General features: G+C 34.1%; 2 protein-coding genes across 7 annotated transcripts in view; one reads left to right on the top strand and one right to left on the bottom strand.

The window, feature by feature from the left end:
• LOC135198069 (opsin Rh5-like) overlaps positions 1–14689 on the bottom strand; it is a 707912-nt gene that overhangs the window by 383587 nt on the left and 309636 nt on the right. For both annotated transcript variants that reach the window (XR_010310718.1, XR_010310719.1), the window contains exon 10: positions 6290–6533. The gene's annotated coding sequence lies outside the window, so the exon portion shown is untranslated. The remainder of the gene's footprint in view (positions 1–6289; positions 6534–14689) is intronic.
• The window catches only part of LOC135198070 (choline O-acetyltransferase-like), a 243220-nt gene that overhangs the window by 191690 nt on the left and 36841 nt on the right, over positions 1–14689 (top strand). For all 5 annotated transcript variants that reach the window (XM_064225480.1, XM_064225479.1, XM_064225477.1 and 2 more), the window contains 4 exons: positions 7251–7423; positions 10735–10912; positions 13177–13357; positions 13741–13916. In XM_064225480.1, coding sequence (XP_064081550.1) covers positions 7251–7423; positions 10735–10912; positions 13177–13357; positions 13741–13916 — 708 coding nt within the window. The remainder of the gene's footprint in view (positions 1–7250; positions 7424–10734; positions 10913–13176; positions 13358–13740; positions 13917–14689) is intronic.

Raw genomic sequence — 14689 nt, 5'->3', positions numbered from 1 at the left:
AAGAAATTTACAATATTTTCCCGGGTTACACCAAACCTAGGTAAAAATGGCCTAATTTGCCTGACACATCTTCTGTAAGGATACTGTCTGATAATTACAGTGATTATCAAAACCTAGGTTTAATGAAAATGGTCCTTCCATATTAAAATAAATCAGTCTTCGTTAAATAAAAGCAAAGCAGTATTTATACTAAAGTATAAAGTTTGAAGTAGTAAATGAAGAAGTTATACCGTGCCAAAAACTTGTCAACATCGTATGACTGGCTCAGTAAACTGGGCCAAATAAATTAGATCAGGTGTAAACCAGGTCGCAATTACAGAAATACAGAAATTAAATCAACGACGCAATCAACTGAAAAATTTTACACGGAACATTTTTAGGCAAAATTTACTATTGATTATTAGACTAAATATGGATTAGCAAAACGATTCCATAACTTCTATTCTAGAAAGAGTCAAAAGCAGCATAATCTGGGCTTTTGATGCACTTCGAAATGTATAAAAATTATTTTTGTAATGGCAGGGCAATTGAATACAGTATCGTACTGAACATTGCTATTTTTTAGCGATGAGGGTAGAAGTCGATACATTTAAATGAACCGCATAAAATGCATTACATTTAATGTAATGGATTATTAAATGTCCATAATACAAAAATACAATAAAAATAAAATTGAAAGAGATCAAAAGACCGGAGAGAATATGCTATTTCGTTAATCTTATAAAAACAATATAAATCATTCTTGATTTTTGTAAACTACGTTTAATCAGTTATTAATAAGAAATCACACAGATTTTCATTTTTTCGTTTTAAACAGCTATGTAGTTGCTGCAATTCGATAGCAATTTCACATGTCTAATAAAAGTCACGAACTTATTTTGGGAGTATCATAAAAATTTTAAAATCTATCTTAGGGGAAAACGAAAGAAAATATTCCTTGCGTCAGACGCAGCGATTATCCAGCTACAAGTACAATTAAAATAAAGTTTTCCCAGCAATACCGTCTCATATTATATGAGAGAACAAAGTATATTACCAAATCTCTAGTTCTAACTAGTCAATAAAATTACAATATTTTCTTTTGAAAAAAAAAAAAAATAAAAACACTAACACGAGAGCACTTTGGTGTCCAAAAGCAGCCATACTGAATTTAGCAAAATACTGAATATCTGTATTCCTCTGTTATTGCAACAGACAGCTAGCTTTCATGCAAACGTACTGCAAACTATTCCATCCGAGGACTTTTTCCGAAAAGCAAAAATTACATTATCCAATGCTTACGCGCTGAGAGATTAACTAAACTTTTCGGATTGGTTGTTTCAGCCTCTGATTCTAAACTCCTTTGTTTAATGTCATCTAAGGATGTCAGCGCCTTATGTCCCCTAGAAAAGTAATTGCACTAAGTCTAAATCTTTTTTCAAGTAAACATACCCATTTACTTTAGTTAATCAGTGGCTATAGCTGATTGGTGTTTTACTATATCATATTATATATATATATATATATATAGTATATAATATATATATATATATATATCGAGCTACAATGTCCTTTAATATCTAATTCGCTCTACCTCGGAATTAATATATTTTTCATATATGCATAACCGAAGGGGAATTTTTTCTCGATAATAGACTTGCCTGGACCGGGGCGCGAACCCATGGAGCCTTTCAAATCCAGGAACGTCAGTGAAGCTTTTACCTAATACACCACCTACTACACCGGTGGTGTAGTAGGTAAAAGCTTCACTGACGTTCCTGGATTAGAAAGAATCCATGGGTTCGCGCCCCGGTCCAGGCAAGTCTATTATCGAGAAAAAATTCCCCTTCGATTAAGCATATATGAAAATATATTAATTCCGAGGTAGAGCGAATTAGATATTAAAGGACATTGTAGCTCAATATATGTATATGAATCACGGAAATGTGATATGACTTATATATATATATGTGTGTGTGTGTGTGTGTGTCTGTGTGTAAAAATCCAAAACCGACCTCATACCTGATGATTATCTTGCTTTGTTTTTCCAACTTTCTGTTCCCTTGTTCCTGTAGTAAGTACCACTCCCATTACTGACTAAAAGAAAATTCAATCATCTCTTGCTTTTACTAACTCGTGTCGTTCGGGATAATCCTTATCAACCAGACCTACAACATTTTCTTGATACCATTTCCAGTCTATAGCAAAGATCCTCTGTTGGATGCGAGGTCATTTTACCTGGACTGTTGCTGAGCCGCACCACGCGAGATTTCTTCCCTTGATCCCACGAATCAAACTCGAAATATGAGATTAGGCTGCTACCAATAAAATAGAGTAGATATATACTACAAGGGTATTCCTGAAAGCCCATAGTACAATCGTAACTTAATGATATTAGATCCGTGCATTTAACTAGAGCTAACAGTGAAGCTGAATTTTTAACTAAATCGGCAATTTCTTGCGGAAAGGGTGAGTTACTGGAATAAAGTAAAGTATTCTGAAGATACACTTTAGAGAACAAGGATTTCCTTAGCCCTGACAATAACTCATACCGGTAAAACATTAGGAATACTCCTACTATCATTTCATATAACCATGAATATACTACAGCTAATTCAAATATTTGCAGCACCAAAAACATTACATGAATTGTTTAACAAACGCAAATTCGTTATAAGACACAGACGCCCCAAAGTGCGCAACGGCAAAAGTACATAAGTGATGGTGTAATATTTTTTGCTTGCAAATATTACAAAAGTTCTGAACACATTCTTTCCAATACTGCACGGTTTCTTTGTTGTCTGATCTTGTATCTTGTAAAAATTCCAGCAGATAAACCATCAAATGACTGCCAGTCAACCCTCATGGACTCCCCCAAATGATGCAAAGGCAGTCAATTTGGATTTTTTGACCAACTTTATTTTCGGTATGAGTATCTGGCAATAACAATTATTATATTATCTATTAATAATGGCCACTGAAAAGAGGCACTAAAAGACCATTTTGTCAGAATTAATTATAAGTCTCTTCACACAAGACTAACTTCTACAAGCGGCAGAAGACGAAGATGAAGATATAATTTTGTGAAGAATTTGTGAAAGCGTTATAACAATAAAAAACAATATATAACCATTTACCTTTAAGGTAAATAACTCGATTCCGTTCGTCCTGCTCCTTATGAAATCTGCTGAAAAAAACTGAATTCATGCAATGAAAGTAGCAACTAACAATGAGGTTCCCACAGTAAATAGGCAAAGAAATATTAGTCTGGAAAAGCACTACATGACTAAGAAGTATAACACCAGCCATATCCAGTGGATTCAAATATAACTGTACAACGACACACAATGTCTTTCCATAACCATAAAGAAGTCTGAAATAACTAAGATGGAAAAGGTGGAGGAGTTACTTATCGATCCTAGTTCCTCACCTGTTCCCTCCTTCTACACCTACAATTTCTTCTTGCAGCTTGCCCCTCCCTCTCCCCTTCTCTCGTCGCACACACCTCACAGAACAGGCCCTCCAGCACGAATATAATGAAACTGGCCCTTAACCCACGTACTGTGTATGGATTTATTGAGCCACATCAACCAGCGTCAACTGTGACTCCGTCCATCACTTGAAAAAGGTTATTTTTAAAGTTTTCATTCCTCACCTTATTGACGTTTCGGTTGATTGAAGAAGCGAAAAGAGTTTTCTTTTTTGCGAGCGCAGAATTGGCGCAATTGGTTTTATTATATGTATATATATATATATATATATATATATATATATATTAGATATATATATATATATATATTATATATATGATATGTATATGTATATATTATATATAATCAACCACGGCAACAGGAAAAATAAGCTATATAATAATATATATATATGCTTCTTTTTACTGTAGCCTTCAGCTCAATACATTAATAATATATATATATATTATATATATATATATATATATATATATATGATATTATATATATTTAAACTCACACACACACACACACACACACATATATATATATATATATATATATATATATATATATGTATATATATATATATATGTGTGTGTGTGTGTGTGTGCGTGTGTGTGTGTGTGTAACTGAATCACGAAAATTTGGAATGTGATGAACAATGAATAATGGTAAAAGCCAGAAGGAAAGTCTGCTTATAAGGACAAGAAGTCAAAAGGCCTTGCAATGGTACTCCATTGTTTCATTTTCTTTAGTGCTTTATATATATATATAGTATATATATATATAGATATATTTAAATGGATGTATGTATGCATGTATGTGTGTATGTGCCACATACAGTTGATATACACTGAGCAATTTCAACCAAACTTGGTATGCATATAACTTGGCACTAGGAAAGATTACTGTGGGAGTAAGACATCACTGGAACCCAATTGGGGAAGGGGGTGTGGAGAGTCGGGGTGGGTATAGGGTGAAAAGTAAAACTAACTGAAAACTAAAGATATTAGTGTCTAATCCATAGTTTTCGAGGCTGCTGCAATAGTGACACTCCTGATGCCATCTGAATCCAAGTTCAGCACCGATAGGAGTGGGGTGGGAAGGAGGTGACATGCATATTAAAAAAAAAATGATATTATGTCTAAGCCATAGTTTTCAAGGTCGCTGAAATGAACAGACACTTCCGACGTCCTTTAAGTCCAAGTCTAGCCTCAATAGCAGGGGGTCAGAAGAGGCTGATATTTTAAAATGACAAAAAACAACAAATATTAGTGTCTAATTTATAGCTTTCAAGGTGGCTGAGAGGGATAATAACACTCCTGATATCCTTTAAGCTTAAGTTTAGCCCTGATAGGAAGAGGGGATGGGAAGGTGGTGAAATCTAAAGATGACCGAAATCTACAGATATTAGTGTCTAATCCATAGCTTTTGAGGTTGCTGAGATGAATAGTGACACTCCTAATGCCCTTTAAGTACATGCTCAGCCCTGACAGGAAGGGCGGTTGAGAATAGGTGAAAAATAATATACCAAGAATGATGGATATTAATGTCTAACCCATAGTTTTTGAGGCCGCTGGGATGAAGAGAGACACTCCTGATGCCCTTCAAGTCCAAGTTCAGCCCCAGTAGGAATGGGGGTGAAAAGTGGTGAAATATAAAATGCCAAAAATGTTGGGCCATGTGACTGAAGCAACTATCTTAACTAGAGTACTTAAGGGCAATGATATTTACATTCTTTGACCAATTTTATCCAGAGAGAGAGAGAGAGAGAGAGAGAGAGAGAGAGAGAGAGAGAGAGTTTATCGGTTGTCATTCAGTTTTCCCGGTCAGCTAGTGCATATATATATATATATATATATATATATATATATATATATAATATATATATATATATATATATGTGTGTGTGTGTGTGTGTGTGTGTGTGGGTGTGTGTATATGTATATATATATATATATATATATATATATTATATAATATATATTATATATATACAATATAAATATATATACATATATATCATATTAAAAGGAGGTCTGTAGTTAGGAAACATTTGGTAACCCTAGTTTTCATAGTCTGGGTCTGCATAGAGAACAAACAAACAGACAGAAATTGCTTTGAAAATATATATATTATATATATATATAATATATATATATTATATATATATATATATATATATATATAGATATATATGAAAATGATGATACAATCCACAATGATGTAATATCCTTCTGTAGTTTTATAAAATATATATTTCTTGTAAAGCAAATTACAGCTTTCGACCATCAGCTGTGGTCTTGTTTACGAAAGCTGTAATCTGCTGTACAAGAAATATATGTTTTATAAAACTACAGAAGAATTTTACATCATTGTGGATTGTACACCCATTTACTTAAAATTGGTTCGAAATCGGTCACGGAAAGGGGAACGTTTTATATTTACTTCCGCCTCACCTACTGAAGAGAGGATGAACTCCGTGTGTAGGAAATTTCCACAAAACTAGCTGCTTCATACATGAAAGGCTCAACAGCAGCGAATTGCAATCACACCAAACACACTGTGTCATTTTCATAGAACTTGTACACTCGCTTTCTGATACTATATATTATATATATATATATATATATATATATATATATATATATATATATATATGAAATTGTAATATCCACAATGAACTCTTAACCTCTCAAATTCTATGCTCTTTTTTGGATACGCTTGGCACTACAAAGCCTTGAGTTCCAACTTCAAAGAAATTTGAAGAAATCATGATGTGTATATATATAACATATAACACTACACTGCGTAAACACAAAGTAACTTTCACTTACTCTACACCGCCGCTGTATGAAAGTATCAATACCATGGTCCTCTTGGCTGCAGCGAATTGTCGTGCTTCTGGCAGAAAAATCGTCCCATATTATCTGCTACACTCGGAATGACTTTTAATGTACCCTTGAGGGCCGTAGACCTTGATTAATCGCTTATTTTAATCCCCAAGACGAACATCTCATTACTCTCATACGAAGACGTTGCTCTACGATTGCAATGGAAGACGTTGCTGGGACATGAAGCCTAAGGAGGAAGAAAATTGTTTTTAGTTTATTTTTTTATGAGCTAGAGACATTGCATACATGTAATTCTGAGCCAACAGAAAAGTTCATTCAGCACGCTGGATCACCGAAATACACAATGGTAGTGTTTGTTTTACGTTCCTGTTTCAATTATACGTGAAAGCTCTTTCTCTTCGTGGCATCAAATTACGAAAATATAAAATTTCTTGATTCGAAATCGATTTCAAAATAAATTGGCAATGCTGAAATGGCAATAGTTACCCGGCCATCCTCTACATTATGGCAAGTGAAAAGACAAGTCTATAAAACTGCTGTACATACTGAAGACCATCCATATACCTGCAAGAATTTTCTATATACATCACCAGTTTTGGCAATCATGGATTATTCGCAAAAGTAACAGTTCAAGAGTATTCCGAACTTTGTTCCCGCCTTTCTCCCTTCACCAATAAATAGAGCATAATCCACTCCTTTGTAGGAATAACGGTCAATTCAATAATTTGCATATTCTTTCAACAGAGATGTAACCAAGGGGAGCTCGCAACAAACTCCAAGATTCTCAGAATCAGAGAGGCTCGATCCATTTTGAAAAGAAATATTTTACGCCACCATGGAGCAATCTTCGTCCGCTCTTTTCTTCCAATAGTTGTAGTAGTAATATCAATAACCATGAAATTAACCAAGAAGAACACGCTTTGAAAATACTCTCTGATTACAGGCCTATAACTGGTGGCTGGACGACATGTACATGAATATAGCACTACCTCTTCCAGTCAACAGCAACCCAGGGATGGTCTTCCCTCATCAAAAGTTCGCTTCAAAGTCGGATATCGTCAACTTCGCTGCTAAGTTAGTTACAGCGGCAATTGACATGAAGGAGAGAATTGAAGCGTAAGTATAAATGGAAAACTTTATTTTTCTTCTGGACAGAACTATCAACTCTCTATAAACTAAACACTATACTAAGCTACTTTCACAGACGATCTGATTACAACAAGAACAAAAATAACAAAGACAACAATATTAAATATTTATATAAACTATATTTTTAACATATTACTATCCTCAATCATGCCATAAGTTATTGTTAAAACATCGGATTTTGAAATTTAGAAATCATCATTTCTTATTACTTTTAGTGGCATAATTCTATGAATAGCTTCTACATAAAATTTTCCTCAATAGCTTGTACAGGAAATGTCATTTACACTTAAAGACGCTTAAGCAGTCATTCCATGAGAATTGCTTTTATTGTAAGATGAAAACCATATGAGAATTTAGCAAAATTCAAATTTAATGAAGAAATGGACATTTTACGAGTAAAGGTTGGTACCACGGTAACGGCCTGTTTGCCAGAGAAGTTTTGACCCCCAACAGAGAAGCCAAAAGGCTGATGAGCCTCTTGAGACAAACGGTAATCAAATAACTACTCTTTTCAAATGCCAGGATAATAATAACATTCTTGCTAACCTACAAAGTGAGACAGAGAAAGAGAAAGAGAGAGAGAGAATTGTTGTTGGTGTTATGAATGCAGAGTTTGGTAAGAACAGTGAAGGCTTGGAGGATTCAGTGGGTAAGGAAAGCCCTGACAAGACTTCAAACATAAATAAGGTACCCATTATAAGTTTTTTGTGCTAAGAACTTGACGATTGATGACACTCTTTTCCAACAAAAGGACATCTATAAATACACTAAACCAAGTAGATATCATGGCCACTAATCAACTGACAAAAAAAAACATTGAGGAATAGTACGAGCTAAAGAGAAGCAGATGTTGTTTAGTAGTCCCCAATTTCTCATTGGCACATTAAAGTTGAAATTAGAAACACCCAACAGAGAAGTTGACATTATCAGGGTCTAATACAGTAAACCTTCTTGAGGAGGAGCATTGCAAGGCATATATGCAATTGAATGCTGAAAGAGATTTGCAGATCAAGAAACCATATCTGAGGAGGAGCAGACAATGAATCAGGATTGCTTTCATAATAAGTACTAGGAAGAAGAGCTGCAACACAAATCTGAGATATAAGATATAAGATGGGAATTGTGATGTACTGAATACACAGACAAGTTCCAGACAGGAGATAAAGAAGGAAAAATAGAACAAGCTAAGTACTCAATTCTAGAGAATTAAGTTATATGAAAATCAAGAGGATATAAGTAATAATTTTGGACAAACCGGCTGATGATGACAAACGCGTGCATTCAGGGAGTAGCACTGCATGTTATTGTAATTTACAGTTACTAATGAAAATACCCTGGGTGAAAAGAAGGAAAATAACTGTCAATAAGGAAGGGTCAATAACAACAAGGTAAAAAAAGACGTTTGGCAGAACATTATTGGGAGGTGATGAGTAGAAGATGCAAGAGACAAAATTTGATACATATGCCAGAAACTGAAGAGGCCCTGAAAGTATTTATTAATGAAATCACACAGTTTATGAGGTGAAATTGATAATAAAGAAACCTAGAGGATGGAATACCTCGTGTAATGGAAACACTGTTGGGTTATTTTAAGCTAGAAATATGATAAATCCGATACTACCTACATTATTTGAAATATAGAAAGGAGAAAAAGCTAATGATTTGAAACACAGTCTGATGATTGGGAATGGGAAGTCACAGCTACCGCTATAAATAAATAAATAAATAAATAAATAAATAAATAAATAAATAAATAAGGTGACTGACTGAATGTATTAGAGATATAGGTATTGCACTTATATCAGTTGTGATGAAAATAAGCTTATTCTCAAAAGGCTTAAGAAAGGAAAAGGTGAAAAGTTTTAGGTGAACAAGCTGATTTTAGTTGAGGCAGGAGTTGCACAGATTTAGCAACAGTATATGGAATTTAAAAATCGCTTCTAATGGCCTTCGTTGATTATGAGATGGCAATTGAAAGTGGTCACAAACCAATATCATAGAAAGTTTTGCAACAGCACGGTTTTCTTATCCTGAATAGTGCAGATGCAAAGCTAATGTTGATGAATGAATTTACAGAACAAACAAAGCCTCTTAGGTTTCATAACGAAACAAAAGGGGCAGCGATAGATGAGAAAGATTAGACTGGATTAACGACAGAAACTCTGACAGCATAAGAATATACAGATGATAGTGTTTTGATCATCAAAATACCATAACATTTACAGAGCTTGCTTAATAGAGTGCATTATACATTTGGAGAGAAGGGGCCCAAAATAAAATAAACAAAAGCAAAAACAAAAGTAATGAAGACAAGCCATGCATAAAGAAATGAAATATTAGATGGAAAAGGCATTAACGGGGTTGAATCTTAAAAGTATTTAGGAACAAAGATGCTCAGTACAAGTTCTTTTGCGTTGAAATTTACTTGAATACTTAAAAAGGCACCTCAAACAATGTGTAAGTTGAATAATATGTGGAAATGGACTGAAGTTGCAAACAAGGCTAACATGGTCTGTCTTACTAAATGGACATAAATCGCAGTAAGGCAATGTACTTCATGTAATAGATTTTGCCAGTTCAAAAATAAAGTTTAAGAATATTATTCATATTGAAATAATATTAGATTCAGATGGCAGGGTAAAGTTACATACATGGTAATTATGGAAGTTCCATGTAATTAATATTTACTTACGAACATTAGCATCACATATATGGATGGAGAATGTAGTATATACCTTCGGGATGTTATGCCCTCAAGAGGTGTGTATGTTTCTTATGGTGATTTACTTCTTCGATGCACATATAATTAAAACAAATATATATCATTAATTGATGTTTAGGTAGGAATGTATTTAATTTATTCTTACTCAATTTAGTTCTTTAAAATCAGGGTGCATTTACAGATAAAAGATAAAATCCCTAAAGAATTAACAAAAGAAAAAGTTGCCCAAGCAAAAGGAATGCCACTAAAAGAAAACTAAGACTCTTCTCTAAGAAATGCACAACTTTCCAGTGACGTGTACCTCAGTTATAGTCACCGGTGGATAATGATGTTCGTAGTGATAATGATCATCATTAATCTTAATAAGGTACTGTAATCCAAAAGATTTGTAAATAAAATCTTACTGTTTACGACGCAGAATTGGTCCGGTTTCTTTTAAATACGAGCAAGATCCTAGACTTCCCAGGTAGATTATCTTGATGGAAAACTCTGCGAGGGTTTTTCCTCTAAATATAGCCCTCTATTCATGTAATTTAAGAGCTTATATTTATTGCAGGGGTGATCTCGATGTAGACCGATGCAGTGCGCGAGAGCGCTACCAGCCCATGTGCATGGCCCAGTACAACAGAGTGTTTACTTCCTATCGGAGACCTGCTATACCCAAGGACAAACTTGTATCGGTGACAGAACATCAAAAGGACTCACAGCATATCATGGTCACGTACAAGAATCATGTAAGGAGATTCTGGTGACTTGGTATTTGTTATATATTCCATATCTTGTTTTCTATCAGTGCATATCTGTCCGTATTCAATTCATCCACATTTATGCTATCTAAATTATAAAATGATATCATGTCTTGCGTACGTCAAAGGATGTTATAAGACGTAAAAGAACTAGGTAATCTTCCGCTTTTAGGGGTCCAAATTCACTGCTTCCTATATATTACACAGAAAGCCACCAATTACAGTAAGTAAAATTATGAAGCTGAAGAGCATATAAAAAATAAATGTCATGTATTTTGGTGATAGTCTTGACAGCATAAATCTTACGAGCTTAAATTTAGCCATACATTTTCTAGTCACTCGGCATCTTAAACTAAAAGGAGGCGTGTATCGTACAGCTGAGTAATTGATCGGACATTTGGGCAGCAGGGATTACAGTTTTAATCTTGTTCGTAACTTCGTGTCGTTCGTGCATCAGAAAAATATGACTATTGCCGGAGGATGGTTCAGAATTAAGTCGTCTTCAAGCCTTTGTTTTGAAAAGTAGAGTTACTTGCTAAATCAAAGCAAGGAGGTTGCTATTACTATGGTTTCCCCAAAACTATTTCTTACGTTTTCTTTTTTTTTTACGTTCGTTTTCTTTCAAGTTTGTATCGATGACTCTCTTAACACATAACTCTCCTTCTCTCTCTCTGAGTTTTCAGAACCATGTCTAAAGTTCTGATAAATTTCTTTAATTTTTTCCACCCCAAATCCAGAGTATTCAGTTACGAAAAAGAAAATAACTACTATCACTGCATACTTCGTCACCCAACTGTTTGAAGTGTTGACATCTTCACAGAAATTGAGACATTTGTGAATTAAATCTGTATCTAATTCTAATTAAACTCTTGATTAGTTGAGTTGCACAGCCCTTGACGTTAGACCTTAGAAATAAATTGTCCAGAGAGATTTAACTTACATTTAATTTAACTATACCCCTCTAGGCAATTAGAAATAAGGAAAACGTAGGGTTCAAAATAATATAAAATAGTTACGGCCAGACTCGCTCAGGTGTTGGACACCTGAGTAAGTCTGCTTAAAAGAAAAATATTGACTTTATAATTTTCTTTTAATTCAAATGAATCAAATCTCGAATCGAATCTGTCTTTAATCTACAGGCGTTATTTGGTTTACTTTCTACGTGTCCAAAATGGAACATATATTCAGAAAATCAGCGCATGAATTATACACAACGAAAGAGAAATAAAAGCATGCATAAAGATTTCAAGTACATGCTTTCTTTTACATTTTTAAATGTGGCACTTTCTTTGAGAGAGAGAGAGAGAGAGAGAGAGAGAGAGAGAGAGAGAGAGAGAGAGAGAGAGAGAGACTGCTTTGATAATAATGGCATGATGCTCTGTGTACATGTACTGCAATATATCATTACTGTAACTTTCTAAAAATATTATAAAGGTACAATATTGCTAATACTTATCATCACTATAAAAACACGTTGTAATAATAATAACTAAGTATACTAAATGCAAAGCATTTTCATATTCAGAACTTCGCATTGCTCAGAGCTAATCATTACATTCTTACAAATACTCATTTGAATAATTTACATAACACTGATTTTTAGCTTACAATAGCTTCTGCTATATACCCCATTGTGTCCTTGTGACATGCTTTTGAGTCCGGTTACATCCCCAAGTTATCAATATATATATATATATATATATATATATATATATATATATATATATATATATATATATATACATATATATATATATATATATATATATATATATATATATATCATTACACGTGTGTATACATATGCCCTTACACATTTATATTCAAAAGTTATATAGAATGAACCAAAGAAAGGGAGAAGTACAAACTTATCGTCCAAGCTGTTAAGCATTATTGCATAAGAAAAGCGTTCAGCAAATTGATTTTGAAATGGTTGAAAGATCCCAAAATAAACGGGAGGAATAATAACAAAAATAGAACATTGAAAAAATCAGTTGTCGTCAGTGGAATAAAGAAAATTACCAAGACAAGAAGAAAACGAAGAGATTTTACCAATACTGCAAATATTTAGCCCTTGAGGTTAAAAACCTCATGAACTTATCAAAGACAGTTTCCACACACACTGGCACAAAACCTAAGAACTACGCAATATTAATTTAACAAACTTGAAATACTTTTGATATGAAGAAGCCTGAATGAGTGGTGTAACATACCTATGCTTCTCTTAAGACTTACAAGTTACTTCTTTCCAGTTATATCGCGTGGAGGTCGCTGTCGAGGGAACACGGATGAACTTAAACCAAATTGTGGAACAACTGAAGGAAGTGATGAGAGAGGTTGATGAATACGAAGGTTCCGACCCACCACCAGTTGGAATCCTGACGGCTGACAACAGGAGGACATGGGCACAGAGCAGGCAGCTCTTAGCAGGCGGTAGGTCTTTGAGACGTCAGATCAGAGCAAAAAGACTCCCAAAGGATGTCATAAAACGGACATTGTCGCAAATATAAAGATAATTATTTCTTTAAAGTGAGGCGTTCAAAGTCCATGAATAAGGAAACAGCCACTACATTAGCCATCGAATTTTATTGATACTTGCGATGTTTGATTAATAAGGTAACGAGTCTCCAATTTCATAAAACGAAAATCATCTAATTTATTAATACTCTGAAGGGTGAACAATTACAGTTGAGATATAGACACTGATAAAAAATAAACCCATTTATATCTGTGTGATCAAGAGAAGAGTATTCCATATAGTTTTAGTCAGCTGCCAACTTAAATATGAAAACTGCATAATTATGCTTTTCTTCTAGATCCTGAAAATCAAAAAACTCTTCATACCATCGAGACCAGTGTTTTGATTTTGTGCTTTGACGACCCTCTGCCATCTAAATTCAATCTGGCTACAAGGACAAGCCACCGCGCAAGTCTATCCAAAAGGTCAAGCAGTTTCACCATGAATAGTCAGTCTTCGGGAGGTAACGGGGAGGTGGGTATGATTTTATTCTTTTATCGGTACCTAAATTACGTCATTTGAAAATTAGCTTCATGTCTGATAATATGAGAAATAAGATAATGGCATACCGATAAGAAAATTTATTAATATTAATAACATCTTCTACGAGTTTGCTAAAGCATCGGTTGATCTATCTGAGGTGACAAAAACATTTATGATTGTTAAATAAAAACGCTCGTGTATGGGAACAATGCAATATGAATTCAATTATACGTAATATATATTTTCTCCCTTTGAAAGAGATTGCATATTTGCAAAACACCCATACTAAAGGTTAATACAAATACAGGACATATGCTACTGATGTTTTGACAAGGAATTACTATTGAATAAATGATCCGCATACCAGATCATCACATGTAAATATCTTATAACTACACAACCTTGTTTGAACATATGAAGACTGTGGATACAAAATGTGTGTGTGTGTGTGTGTGTGTGTGTGTGTGTGTGTGTGTGTGTGTGTATAAAGACAAAATCCACGAAGGAAAGAGAAACGATGGAGTCTGCAAAGCCTTTCGACCTCTTTTCCTTTACTTGGCTAAGTAAAGGAAAGAAGTCGAAATGCATAATACAAAGGAACAATTAATCCTCTCATACATTACATCAGCATATGTACCCTTATCCAGACAATACCTTATACATGTAGGTCAATCAAACTTTCACTACCAAACTACGCCTCACATATAATAATATCACCTCATACTGTCTTCCTATTCTTTAGCACCTTAATTGCATTTGTTGTT

This window comes from Macrobrachium nipponense, chromosome 21 (assembly GCF_015104395.2).
Source record: "Macrobrachium nipponense isolate FS-2020 chromosome 21, ASM1510439v2, whole genome shotgun sequence".
NCBI classification, from domain to species: Eukaryota; Metazoa; Arthropoda; class Malacostraca; order Decapoda; family Palaemonidae; genus Macrobrachium; species Macrobrachium nipponense.
Note: the sequence above shows the minus strand (reverse complement) of the source record. Positions and strands in the feature narration are given on the sequence as shown.